The sequence below is a fragment of the Cupressus sempervirens genome, chromosome 5, assembly GCF_028749045.1.
Source record: "Cupressus sempervirens isolate cs-2001-9-10 chromosome 5, ASM2874904v1, whole genome shotgun sequence".
Lineage (NCBI taxonomy): Eukaryota > Viridiplantae > Streptophyta > Pinopsida > Cupressales > Cupressaceae > Cupressus > Cupressus sempervirens.
The window spans coordinates 985,040,728-985,055,786 of NC_143122.1; the positions used below are offsets into that span (position 1 = coordinate 985,040,728).

Consider the following 15,059-nt stretch of genomic DNA (forward strand, 5'->3'; position numbering starts at 1 on the left):
CGTGATTTGAAACTTGGATTAAAATATTAAGGCATAATTTAATATAGAAATGACATCAAATTTATTTATATTTTAATTAACAAATCTCATATCATTAACCTTGCATAAACTATGTCATAGACAAAAATCTATAATCAAACAAACATATATGTGAGTAACATTATTATATTTCTAGAAACATAAGTAGCCCCAAACAAGTTATTTGATGTGTTTTGGGTCATCATGTTGTTTGATGTGTTTTCCTTTGAACCCAATAAGGGCATTTGGACCAATAGTCAAGTTCATGAGTCAACGCTAGTCAAAGGCCCTAAGAGGAAGGCCAACCTTCAATAACTTCCATCAACGTTTGGAACTACTCTACAATAATCATCATTTAGCATTTATGAGATGATCAAGTGAGAGGAAATAGTTGAGAGCTTAGATTGACACAATTTTCAGATGATCATATGAAATGAAATGGGCAGGGGAGTAGAAAGAAATTAGAGAGACATTGTGTATAGATGAAGGTAAGAAATGAATGATTTTGGAGTACTTAGTACATATAGTTAGCATTCAATATGCACATATCATCATTCAAGATCAAATGGGTGTGCAAGATTATATACACAACCAACAATAGAGGAGGGAATTGAACATACCAGGGAGCTCCCAAGGCTCACACTTGTTGAGGTCCACTTCAACAATGACCCTTCCTGTGAAACTGTTGTCTAAAACCATTCTCATGAGATAATGTGTTATGACATCTTCATCAATGGGATGAAACCTGAACCAAGGAGGTAGTTGTGCACCGCTATTATCATGGTTGTAACCAAAGTTAAGAGCCTCCATTATTGAATTCTCTTCTCAATCTACCTATTTAGCCTCTTGTAAAATCTGATATGTGGGTTGTGGGGAGATGTTGTGTTGACTTCTTATATGGGTGTTAGGAGAGGTGGGAAAATAGATCAAAGAAGAATATGAATGAAAGTAAGTGAATGCGCGTGTTGTCAGTAATTGTAGAAAGTAAGTGAATGCAAAATTAGGTTATATGGTAAAATAAATGAGTTTGTGGGGTTGTAGATAAGATCAATAAATGATTATTTTGATTGCTTGTTATATGTAAATAGGAGAGATAAGAGCTCACTGTTAGAACACCACATCAAATCCATGTACAACAAGAAACTGCACTATTTAGTGCTTGGTCATTCGTGATTGTTTATATTCTTACCCACCATGGAAAAATTCTAGCTATTTCTCATCAAATCCCACCTATATTTATAAATGAAAACCCCACAAACCACAATTAAAAAGACCATAACAGGGTCAACAAATATATTGAATCAGTAATATGAATGCCATGGGAATGGGCTCGTTGAATAGTTGCGGTAGGGGGTTGTGTTTGTGTTGCAACTTAGTGATGATAGGAAGTCATCCCCAAAAGATTGAGGCCACAAATTGTGCTGCTGAAATATGACAAGAGTTGCAATGTTCTTAGGGTGTAATTGATGGTGTTTTTGCATAGATTTGTAGCAATTTCATTTAAAAAAAAAAAAGGTTTCAAGCTAGGCAAATTTATTTTCAAATCCCATAAATTAGGTTTCAAACTCACATAAATTAGATTTCATTCCACTCCATTTTCAAACCACATAAATAAGGTTTCAAACAATTTCATTTTTAAATAAATGTCCTTACCTAGGCAGTATTGATTCACGTGAACTCGACGCTCAAACCCTACACTTGCCAAAATGTGCCTTTCCCGCATGGACAACTGTGAAAATGAATTTGTCTTTGTCTTTTTTTTAATGTTACCACGTAACCATCAAAATTTTGACTTCTATGTTATAAGTAGTCTATATTTCGATGATTTGGGGGTGGATGATTGAAAAAAACAAAAACAAAATGTGACTCACCGTCGGAAACAAATGTTAGAAAATTCAGCCAAATGTAGTAGGGTTTGTACAATGATGGTCTTATTTTGATATAAAAAATGACTCAAGGACTAAGAGATCATTTAGCATTACATTCCTTTTTTAAGACAATTTGCTAGAAATTGTGAAAGAATACAAGTATCTTAGGATTGACTTCCATTATAAGTTCAATTGGGAGACATGTAATGTGAAAAGGATACTTTGTGGTTGGAAAACCAAAAAGACTCTTTTTGGTTTGCTAGTCACACCGGTGGTTCTTTATGACTACAAGGTTTTGAGTGGCAACATGTCAAACTATAAATGGAGACCACTAGAGAGAACCCATCAACATCTAATCAAATGCAATCTCAAAGTAAAAACCTTTGTGCCTTATGAAATTCTTTTAGTGGAAGGTGAGAGGCTTCAATGATAATTTAGTTACTCAAAGAAGGTAGTTGGGAGACATGTAGTGCAAAAAGGATACTCCGTGGTCAAAAAACCAAAAAGACTCTTTTTGGTTTGCTAGTCACACCGGTGGTTCTTTATGACTACAAGGTTTGGAGTGGCAACATGTCAAACTGTAAATGGAGACAGCTAGAGAGAATTCATCAACATCTAATCATATACAATCTCAAAGTTAAAACCTTTGTGCCTCATGAAATTCTTTTAGTGGAAGGTGAGAGGCTTCAACAATAACTTAGTTACTTAAAGGTGGAAAATATGCATGACCACCACTGTCCAAAAATTGTGAAAGGAGAGGTTCTTAGTTGTAGAAAGAAAACTTGGATGAAGCAAAATAAAAATAGTTGGACAAATGGAACATTAAGCTGCATGAGTGTCCTAGCACAAATGTGGGCATACATAAATTTGTTTTAGAGAAGATTCAGAGTGTTATGTGAATTAATGACACTAGAATAGAAAAGGCTTACTACATTTAAGAATTTAATCCTATTGGGGAAAATGGTGAGAAAGTGTATCTTGGGGCTATTATTAAAGGAAAGGGATGGCTATTAATGGTACACTTGAGAAACAAATCACATCATCTTAGATGCGAGACAAGTAGATAGAAGAGGGCCTTGGAAGATTTGGAAAAGAAAAATTGCATTTTTAGGATAAACAAAATAGTAATTTCTTTTTTTGATGAATAGTCCCTTCCTTATATTAAAAAAAATACAATAAAGTTACATATTCACAAAAAAAGGGGCCAGGGGAAACAGGATCACCTCGCGAGTTCATATGGCCACAGGTTGGAAATCAACTATTCATAAATAAAAAAACTTTTAGAAAACATCAGAAAACAAAGAAATCATCATGCCGCCAGCGCAACACCAACTAAGGAAGGAGGATCCTTATCATCAGAGCCCCACTTAAGGGTGGGGTGAGTAGATGGCTCGGGGGGAGCCCATCCGTCATCAGTAGCAATAGCGTTATCTTCATATTTCTCTCCCTTAGGCCTGGGAGGAGAAATGGCTAAGTCCAGCTGGGGAAACACCCACTTGGGGTCTAAGTGAGTAGAGGGCCAATCGATAGCAGGAACAACCATTGGGGACCACCTTGAACCAGACCTCCAGGGAGGTGAGGCAGAGCAATGCCAATCACCAGAACCTCCAGAAGAGTGACACTGACCAAAAGCACCAACGCTGGGGGAGCGGTGCAACTAAGAGCGAGGTGTGTGTGAGCGACGAGCAGAACTACTATGTCCTCGATGGTGACCGCAAGGAGTATGGTTGCCAAAGGCCAAATCCGGTGGAACATGAACAACCATATAGGGGGCATTTCCCCAATGAGCCAAAAGCTCCTGTAAGTGAGGCACCTCCAAGGCCACTTTATCTGTTTGTACTTGAATTTGTAACATGACATTGTTATAAATACATGCTTTAGCGTGCATAGCCACATTAATGTCAAGTGTGTTGTTGGCATAAATGACTGCATTGCGATCTTTCCAAATGGTAAATAAGATCTCCAATCTGAAAGCATGCCATATCTGGGTGTATTTGAAGGGTATTTGCGTATTATCACCCAGAAGAACCATATGCCAAGAAAAAGGTTCTAGGTGAAATGGGCAAAAGAGATCATGGATCCACCATCAATAACACTAAGCCCATCTACATAACCAAAAAATGTGCAAAAAAGATTCTAGTTGACCATAGAATGGGCAACGGGGGTCAAGAACTCCCAGGTGCCGTAGCCGAGGGCCCAAAGGCAAGCCTTGGAAAAGAATACACTAGGCAAAATGCGCAATTTTGGGTTCAATAATGGCGTGCCACATAGTGGAGAACCTATGACTCCAAGTGCGATGAGAAGATTGCAAATGCCATCATTGGTTGAGAACATCAACCATGGGCAGGTGAGGAACCAACCATAGGTAGCCCAACCTAGGCTTATAGCTGGTTACCGAGGTGTTTGGATATCACTTCCAATCTTTCCACCAAGGGCGTGAGGACTGAATACCCACTTTATGTAACAAATGTGAAGGCACCGCAGAAACTAGAAGATCAATGTATTGTACAAAGATATTGTGATTCATTACAATTCACTTTTCAATTACGATCAATCACTTTTTTATAGTACTTAATACTATCAAGATCAATTACTTTTACGTGTAAATGCAATTGATCTTGGATTATTCACTTGTACTAGTTGTGAATTGGAGTTTTCTTTCCGAATTCTTTCCCTAATGAGCCTCTGAATCCAATTTTTTATTCTATTTATATATATTTGATGCATTGCCCTTAAAATAGAAAAATTACTTAGTACTATAATCATTTAGATTATGTAGTCTCATAAGAATAAGACAAAACAGTACTACTGAATGCCCAAACCATATTGGGGCTTTTTGTTTGCTGATTCAGGTTTACCCATATATCAGATTTTGTCATTTCAAACCCCATGAGAGCATTTTGGAAGTCATTCCTTCTGCGTGTTCTTGATTTTGACATAATGGAGGGACTGCAGTGGCCGTCATAAATTGAAGCTCTGAAAACCGATTCAGTCCATTAGTTTTGTGCCCTCAAACTCACGGCTGTTTAAGGCAGATTCCGGGGCAAAATCGTTCATGAACGACGTGGTGCTCGGAAGCTTCATCGATTAAGAACACTTTAATCATCTGATAACATGATATATGTCGTTCTGAAAGCCAGTGAAAAGCCAGCGAAAACAATCCAAACTGTGGGCGTCGACATTGCTTAGAACATCCGATTCATCTCCATCATTACACAGATTTAGAACTCTCGAAATATCACTAGCCTCTTGCTTGGCGTTTCTGGCAACCAAAGTGGTATAGCGGGCGGTTTCCGGTATTTCCATCCGCCAGAAATATCTAAAACCGGCGGGAACGGCTCTGTTTACTTCAACGGTCGATATTTTCATTATGACCGGGATTTAAAGCTGTGTTCTATCTCCGTCTATTTCGGGACAGGAAACCGAGGCCTACAAGGTGATTGCAAGAAACGTCTGTCGACCTTACTAAATGATTGCAGTAATGGAAGATGAGGGAGGAGCAGCTCGCAGAGTGCAGTGCAGGCTATGGTGGCCAAACCATATATTAGCGGCAGAGGGTTCTCCAGAGATCATGCTCTTGTTGGGGTGGGTAATCCCTGGATTCCGCAACTCCATTGATATTGTGGTGGCAACTTCCGTGTCATTAGAAGAAGCCGATTCACATCCCACTAATACCAATCTGCAGGTATGCTATTCTTGCCTTAAATGGACTATGTAAATTATATACGTCGTTTTTATGCCCAAAGGGTTTTACGTGCAGTTTGCATTTGTATCTGGGTTTTAGGTCATGCCCATTTTATCGGAGTGGAGTCCCTCTTAAATGTGCTCTGTGAAGTGCTTGTCACTTTCTATGGTATATAGAATGTGTATATTCCGAAATGCGCGTATGCACACTGTCATACGTTTATTCGAGGCTTGAACTTATACCTTTTTTTTGAATGAGCTGCATTTAAAATTGGTAATTACGCGCATTTTATACATTGTGTACGGTCTTGAGGGGCATGCCCACGCGGATTTCAGGTTTATCATGCAGATTTTCTCAGACTTGATTCCTCTCAAACTTACTCTTTTTTGAGTCACATCTGTGCTCTAGTTACAGATTGTGTATTTTTCAGAATGGCTTGCCCACAGTTCTCCAATGCCTATTCAGATTTTATATCTCGTAGGTTTTTGTCAGACTTGAACTTCTTCGTAATTGATTGTTTTTGGGACTTGTCTGTAGTATATACATTGTGTGTATTCCTCAAGGGCACGACCACAGTTTTCCTTAGATCAAGCAGACTTTATCAGACGCAAAATTACTTAAGAATACTGTACTTTGAGCAATGTTTGTGGGCCTCCTTTTGCAGCATACACATTTCTATACGGCAAACACGAGTAAGAGACAGTTTTTATACGATTAGTTGATCTTATAGATCTTCCCATTCGCTCAAGCCCGTGAATTTCCCTGATGGAGCTGCATTTAAATCTAAGTTGGTAGGTCGTTTTGTATGGTATATTTCTACAAGAGAACGGAAGGATGAGGAGAATTATACATTGTTTTCTATATGTTTATTTGATGTTTTTGATGACAGCCGTGTACCGGCACATCAGAATTTTTCCCTGATGAAGCTCGTCTTTTAGCTATTTGTGCAGGCCACTTTGTATAACATATCCATTGTGTATGTCCCGAAAAGTGTGGGGGTAATACACTATTTTTTTACGTGTATTTTGACACATTTTGACCACCTCATTTTGCTCAAGCTATTGTTTTTTTACGCTCAAGGAGTGGAATTTCCAGCCTTGCACGTGGATCATTCTGTGCAGTATTTTTATCCTTATTCTTTATCTTGTGGAAAGCAAGGTGGGAATGACAAGGTGGAGAATTATACATGGTTTTTATGATAATTTTCATAGTGTGTAATTAAACTATCAGCCTAGGTCTAGGCGTTATTTGAACCTAGTGATGGTGGGACCACAAAGGGGAGATCCCATCCCTGATAGAGATGGGATTCATACCTGCAATCGAGTCACTTGTTTTGGTTATAAAGGCTGTGGGCTCCCAGAGATTATGCACAGTTTGTTTTTGATAATTTATGGGGATGTTATCGGACTCTTAGCTTAGGTCTAGACATTAACCGAGCCCAGTAATGGTGGGACCACAAGAGGGATTCTCTATCCTTGATAGAAATGGGATCTAAACCTGCAATCCAGTGGTTCTCTAGGGGCACAATGCTTGTGAGCTCAACAACTTAGTGGAGATGTGAATTTGGTTTGCTGTTAAAACGACGTCACCTTTCAGCTAATTGCACTATCCCTTGAATGGCAGAGCTCCATACACAATTATCGTGTGTTCATCTGGCATTGTAATTTTTAATTAAAAATTTTGACCAGCCACTGAAGACCCTGTGTGTCAAAACATGTCCATATTGCAATTTTAAAAATGGATGATATGTATATTTTCTCTTCTATATTCTTTAAGATGTATACACACGCACACAAATTGGGTAACCACTAGGCAGGGGGTAGCTTAAATATATTACTTCTAAAAAAGTTATATTGTTTGATCAAACAAGATCCTGTTCTTGTCAATGAAACTGAAATATCTAAAAACAAATGAGGGGCATTTCATCATTCAGGCACTACTCACAGATACATGACACACGTCAATCCTACCTGCTGCATCCATTTCAAGGATTAATGATAGTTCTTCCCAAGTGTATGGTGAATGTGCTATTAGTTGTCCAACAGATCCATCAATTCCTTCAAATGCCAGCAAGTTGGGAGTGTGATTTGCTTCTCAAGATGTTTGTGAAAATGAGAAGTCATCTAGTTGCCTTAATTTTGCCCAAGGACTGAATTACATCACACCCATTCTTGCAGCTCCCAGTTAATTATCTTTTTCTACTTGATTGCATTCATGTGCACTTGTCAGTCACCTTTAGTGTAAGGTTGTTTTATTCCATTGGAGATGCATAACACCAAACCAGTAGCAATTGCTTCCATCTCTGATTCATCATTAGTGCCTTAAGCCAAATTATTTGACAATGCCCAATTAAGCTCCTCTCCATGATCTCTAATGAATCAGTGATGCATCCGACGCCGGACGCTGTTGAATTTCCTCTTGAGATGCTGTCAAAATTAAGCTTCAGGCGACCCCTGGGGTCATCACATGTTTACTTCTTATTTTAGATCATTTCTTCTTGATTGATCTTTTGAATTTTTTGGTAATATTATACTGTAGTCAACCAAAAAACAGGTTACACGATATTGAATATAAGCCAAAGCAGCCAATAAACACATTCTGCTTTATTCAGCAAATAAAGAACTATGACCAAAACTACAATACCCAGGCTTCTACACAAAGTGCAACCTAGAACATTAGCAAAAGCTCTGGGTAAGATTAGCAATATCAGTTACAGTTACAGAGTATATTTCTTATAACATGAGAAAACAGTCACCAAAGAGCTTTCCAAGATTTGTGCCGACTTGTCAGCCAAAGTTTAACCACAGAAAAATGGTCATTAGCACTTGGACATTGGAGTTTTGAACAATACCATCAGTAGGATTAAATAAGTCAATTGGCTGAGCAGGATCCTGAGATGTAAGAGAGACATTTTCAGTCACAACAGTAATAGGTATGGTGTTGTTGAAACCTGGAGCAGGATCAGGATTACATTCCATTAGATCATTTTTCTTATCACCTTCTTCCACCGAACTCCCATTTCTGTCAATATGTGGCCATCGTGCTGCCTGAATTATATCAGTCTTGCGCAACATAATGTTACACAGTCCAACAGTTACTCATAGCAAGAGTCGGAAAGGATCTTTCTTTTGTCATGAAACACCTCTTCCTAGCTTCCACAATCTCAGTCATCAAAGTAAGAAACAAATAGTTTAGATCTTTCTCAAAGCATTTCATAAACCCAAAAAAGAAAATTTCACATCATGAGATATTATTCCTAGCAACCCTGCAACCCTTCCTTTCTAGTTCCCCAAAACACAAATCAACAATTAATGGCAAATTGGCAATCAAAAAACCATATGCTTGATAGTTCCAACAACATTATCTACATATCAGTTATAAGGATTGTTGTCTGCATCCTTGAGAATAGAGACAGCAATCACTTCTTTAAAAAGCAGTAACCCTGCAACCCTTCCTTTCTAGTTCCCCAAAACACAAATCAACAATTAATGGCAAATTGGCAATCAAAAAACCATATGCTTGATAGTTCCAACAACATTATCTACATATCAGTTATAAGGATTGTCGTCTGCATCCTTGAGAATAGAGACAGCAATCACTTCTTTAAAAAGCAGTAACCATTTAAAACAAGCTATCTTGGGTTCAAGCCACTTAAGACCATACTAATGAAAAACGGGCTTCAATCGTTGTTAATATTTGAAGGTGTAGTATCTCAATCTATCGATTTTGTTTGTTTGTTGTGGGCAATTGTTGGGCGAGGTTATGGCTTTGCTTTCAACACAGTGTGGGAAAAGCTTGGACGGCATTATGAAGATAATTAATTGGGAGCTGCAAGAATGGGTGTCACTTTACAACAACTCCTAATACAAGTGATAATCATTTAGAAGTCGTCACTTCTTCATGATGTACATAGGGACATGCTCATACATGTATGACATCAAATGTTCACATGAAGTCTCCATGAATACTGTCATATGGTGGTGTCACAACATTCACCATAAAACATATCAGAGAATAAGGTTTCTCCCTCTTAGTTTGATATCAACTTTTCTGACCTGTTAGCTCAAGGTTCTCTCCCATGAAGTATTAGACTTCCTCTAAATCTGTTATCATCCTTCTATCCTCTTGGAAGCAAGTCATGTCATGCTTCCCTAGTTCAATGGGTATCTTGATAGCATAAAGGCCTTCCAGCCTACATACATGAGACTTTATCCCATGAATCATAGTCCTTTAGCTATTATAGTTTATGACTAGTGTTGAATCCATCAACAAGGTCTACTCCTTCTGAACCAATATCATAAAAAGTTTGATTTAAGCATTTTTATTTTTATTTTTGCTCCCTCTCTTTCTCCAAGGTTGCCTCTAATGAACTGTTAGACTCCCTCTCATAATTTCAATCATCAAGGATATTTGCTTCAAGAAACTCACATTATCCAACCTAATCATCAGATGATTCGTGAATTCTAAATCACAGCTTCTTTGGAGCTACTATCATAAGATTGAGTTTGCGCACTATTTGGTAGCATGCCTAACGTACCAATCTTCTTTTCCTGCAAGAACATCCTCAGAGACAAAGGAAAAGATCAAGGCAAATAGCTCTTTATAGTAATTATAAAAATACAAAATAAGAGAGAGACTACAATTTGTAGATACATGCAATACCCGAGGATAATAAATACTTATCTGCAATAATAATATAAGTTTGACCAATGAAGGTCCATATGCATCAAATCAAGAAATGCCTCCATGTAAGAATTGTCAAACAATTTGAGTACATCTTTTCTGCTCCCGTATAAGGACGATTCAAATGGGAATAGAACATTCACTATTCTAAATCACATATAACCTTAGTTGGCATTATAACCTTAGTTTCTTTTTGGTTACACGGTCCTAGAGCTTTTGGCTTCCGTCCCAAACATTTCCAAAAAGAACAAGTTCGCTATGATTTAGAGGCTTTGAAGTCAGAAAGTGTGTGGAATTTTAATAGCTTACAATCGTTGGTGGAGAAGCTGAAGAGCGAGGATATGCAGAAAAGAATATAGAGAAGTTATTTTGAAAATTAGGGGGATGCATCCCGAGGTCCTTGCGTGGATGCTGGCAAGAGATGGTTGCTTTGTCACACAAGTCCTCGACAGATTTTCGGTACAAGATCCACCTCCTGAAGGCATTGAAAATGGACGGATGACCACCATGTTGCAACATATTTTCAATAAGAAAAATCACCACCCTAGTTTGAGCACGCTTTGAAAGATTTGACTCTAGTTGAAGTGAGGGAGGTGATTGGGAGCCGGAAATATAGAAGAGAAACTCATCTCTTGCAGTTGCTCGATGAATATATGGTCGACAATGACAAGGATCAAAAGCATCAAAATATGGAAGATGAGGAAGCAGATGATGAGCTTGTATTGGTCTCATGTATTGGTTCCTAACAAAATCCTTCAACTTATCTCCATGGTCGATAGTCAATAAACAATCCCGATGATATTGGGCAGCTTCAAGTTTTGCTCACTAGGGCTTGTCTCAAATCAGCACTTCTGATTTCCAAATTTGCCCTTGATTATCAATGCCACTTTCATCAATCTGCTCTATAAGTCTGATAGAATACATCACAAGTCTGATTGTTTATCCTTGAATTGATGTCATGTATTGCTTCCCAATTCGCACATCAATTCTGCCCTTAATTCGCAGCCCATGCAATCAAAATCCCAGGTTATATATATCGCAGTCCTTATATATATCGCAGCCCTTGTCTCAAGGCTCATAACCAAAATTTGCAGCCCTTGTTATGTATTATTTCTGTACAAAATCGTACCAGATTCGCAAACATGATCCTCATAAATTGGATCCTTAATTTGCTAATTAGATTTGCACTTCAAGGGCTGAAAGAAATCTGACTTGCAATGCTGGAACATTTGCTCATTCAAAGGTCTTGCTGGAGGGAGAAGACAAGGAGAGTGACTTTGTAATGACCCTTACTATAAAGGCCACTGAAACCCTCAAACTGGACTTAGGAATTTTGTCAAACAGTTGGCATGTAACCGAATAAGGCTGCAATATTACTAATTGTTGTACAACGAAACCTCAATATATGATGCCAATAATGTATGAACAACAATTCCAGATTATAACACTACCAATCTAAGAGATAGATGACAATATGAAACTCAAATATGAAGTCCAATGCAATTCTGATTTTATGACAGCAAATAGAACTGATTACAATGAGAGACTGTCACAACTATGCACTTCTAATACATCAAGCTCTTGACAATGCAATGTTATGACATGAACAATAACCCAGTTCAGATTTGGAATGCAAATGACGAAACTTTTACAACAGTTATTAATGACTGGAAATAACTATTTATGCAATGACAGTGTTGACTGTTCTAATCCATAACATGCAATATTTTGGCAATCAAAACTTCAGTTTGTGCACCTGAAATAGCTCCAATTTTGCCGGATATGAATGTTGAATTAATGCCACACGAAGACCTCACAATCTGCCCCAAACCGACTCACGAAATTGCTGCTGCTGCCCAACTGACAGGGCCGTACAGGTACGGCCTGGTATGGCTGCTAGATAAAAATATTGCAGCGTTTTTTGTTACTCCAAAAGCAATAAATTTGGGCGCCTAGGGTTGCTGAAATACCCCCTAAAATATGAAATTCATCCGTCAAGCCAATTAGGAGTTATGAGCAAAAACGTGGGTCCAAACCCTGGACTGGTAGTCTGAAAATAATGCACAACTGTGTCTTCAAACCCTGTTAATCAATCCACAAATGCTAGGGCACAACTGAAACCCTTATTCCAACCAAAGTAAACCTTTATAACTGAATCTCAATGAAGTCCAAATGAGATGGCTGAATTACCAACTCCTCAAATGCAACAATTCAGGTGATATTTCACACCCTCAAAGTCGCCAATCCAAGGGAGTGATTCGTTCCCAAAGATCAAATAATAATTTGCAGACCCAAGAGACTACAAATTTGCTCCACAATGGAAGAAGTAGAAGAAATCTCAAATCCAAGCATGTCCAAATGAGAGGCCCAACCCTCTATTTATTCACTTTTTCTAAGAAGCTGCTAGAACTTCTAGAAACATCCTTTATAAAATCTCATTATAATGCACTTTTTCTATAACTTCTAGAAACATCCTTTATAAAATCTCATTATAATGCACTTTTTATAATAAAGTAATTTTATAAAATAAAAAGTGCAACTCAACTTAAAATTATAACATGTAGGCCTCGATAACACATAATAATGAAATATAACCTCTTAACACTTCTTCAAGAGCAAAATATGACCATCTGATCCGCAAAATTGACTCTCTCTCCACACCATTTGCCTAAGAGAGTCAAGGATAGGCAAATCCGGCACGCTATACGAGGTCAGCCAAAAATGGGGACATTGCAATCCGCCCTTCCTGAAATTGCTTGTCCCCAAGCAATGGCTGAACAACAACCCAGTCAATCCACCTGGATCCCAAATGAAGTCATGAACTGTACTGCAGTCAACCAACGCAAGCTCCTGCAAAATCCTTTGCAAAATAACCAAGAGGAATCCATGAATGAATCGTGAACCACTGCTCAATTGAACTCTAACTCCATAACTACCACAGTTAGGAACCCATGAAACATTAACTCCGAAAATATCAAAACCCAAGTAGAGAGGACAACTGAAACTATCAACATAGCAAATGTCATCAACACATCGCACTGGCCTACATAGAGCGCACAATCCATCTCTGCAATAATGGTGAACACTCCGAAATGAAACTGCACCAAGAGCAGAGAATCCACACACTGTACACCAACTGGAGTCAACATGTCTCTGCAGATCACCAGCCATGCTGGCATCACCATAACTCCCATGCCCCATTGACGGCCAATAGGCATCACACAATAGATAGCAATCACTCAAACCAAATCTATTTGCCAACAACTCCTGAATACATGAATCAAAAGCAATCCGATGAATATACTCTGAAATATAATGCCAGTAAAAAGAACCAACCAACTCATCCTGCAAACATAATGCAACCAACTGTGACTGGTCATTAGCTAAGTGAGAAGATGGCATAGCCAAGGGATTGAAAACAAGAACTACGGCTGAATCATCAACAGCAGCAGTATCACCCCCAATCTCCTGATCATGAACCATCCAGCTATCACTCGCCAAACCCAACACCACGTCATATGCCTCACAACTCTCTACCGGTGGAGTCAAACCATTCCAAAACTGATGACCAACACTAGAAACCAAAGTACATCTACGTATCATCATCTCATCAACATGGTCATCAAAGGTAAACTGATGAGTATACTTCACAGTGTAAGGCCAATAAAATGCACCAACCTCAGTTAGTGGCTCAGACTGCAATCTCGATGAAACTAATTGCAACTGATCACTAACCACGCCCGAACTCGCCGCTACCTCCGAAGACACCTCCAAAGGAGTAGTACTACTGATAGGAACCATGCCAACTACCGACTCCTCAGCATCAAACATGATCTCTGGTACAATATCACAAGTCTCCACGCCATCAGTAGTAGAGATCACCATCATGTCGAGCGGACTACAATGCTCAACTGCAACACCCAATTCAACCGAGCTTGACTCTAGTGGAAGGGAACAAGATATGCCACTACTAGTATCTAGGATGGATGCATTCCCATCTCCACTGTCTTTGGCAATCTCAACCGTGGACATCCTCGGATCACTAGACACCATAGTCTGGGACTGTATAGAAACTGGTAAAGACTGCAGTTGCCCTAACTCCATGGTTACCTCAGCCAAACAAGACTGTGACTCCTTGAAAGCCAACTGTGTTCTCTCAAGGATCTCAGAAGTCACCTCGAGCTGCCAAGTAAGCTCGCTCACCTCCTCTTCCTTGACTACTAATGCCTCGTATGCTGTACTGCCCCACTCTATAAGATGATCTCTGTCAGCTACCAACTGCATATAATCCTGTCTCAAAATCCGGATAGCCTCCCATAAAGAGTGGATTTCTGTCAAAGAAAGATAACTACCTCCCTGCTCATCACTAGTAGGAGAACCCCATCCATAAACTGCTAACAACTGACGAGCATCATCGAAATGCTCGCAAGCGATAGAAATGTCTCACTTGCCAACTCTCAGCTGACTAGACACATGATTGTGCTGACTGGTCGAACTCCTATACTCTATCCCTAGTACATTGTCCAAGGGAGTAACCTCAGAATAGCTATCATCTGTAATACTCAGAGCCTGGGACTCTCCTGTAAACTCTATCATCTCTGAGAAATCATCAACATGTGATCTGACTGTAAAAGGAATCTGAGTCCCTGCTATACGCGCTAACTCTCGAACTGAGCTCACCTCAAGACAACGCTCGTCCACATGTCTCTGAGAATCCTGGAGAGCCAATTGAATACACACCAAGGAATTTCGAGTATCCTCCAGCTCATGAGAAAACCGGTCAACCTCCTCCTCCTTCTTCTTCA

At 39.0% G+C, this 15,059-nt stretch overlaps 1 protein-coding gene across 3 annotated transcripts in view; it reads left to right on the forward strand.

Moving 5' to 3' along the window:
* The first annotated feature begins 4,709 nt into the window (after positions 1-4,709).
* LOC149559231 (N-acetylglucosaminyl transferase component family protein / Gpi1 family protein) overlaps positions 4,710-15,059 on the forward strand; it is a 71,794-nt gene continuing 61,444 nt past the window's right edge. For 2 of the 3 annotated variants that reach the window (XM_089833162.1, XM_089833161.1), the window contains exon 1: positions 4,710-5,571. In XM_089833162.1, the coding sequence (XP_089689288.1) occupies positions 5,356-5,571 (216 nt within the window). In that variant the 5' untranslated portion in view covers positions 4,710-5,355. The remainder of the gene's footprint in view (positions 5,572-15,059) is intronic. The other variant, XM_089833164.1, reaches the window with a different exon arrangement.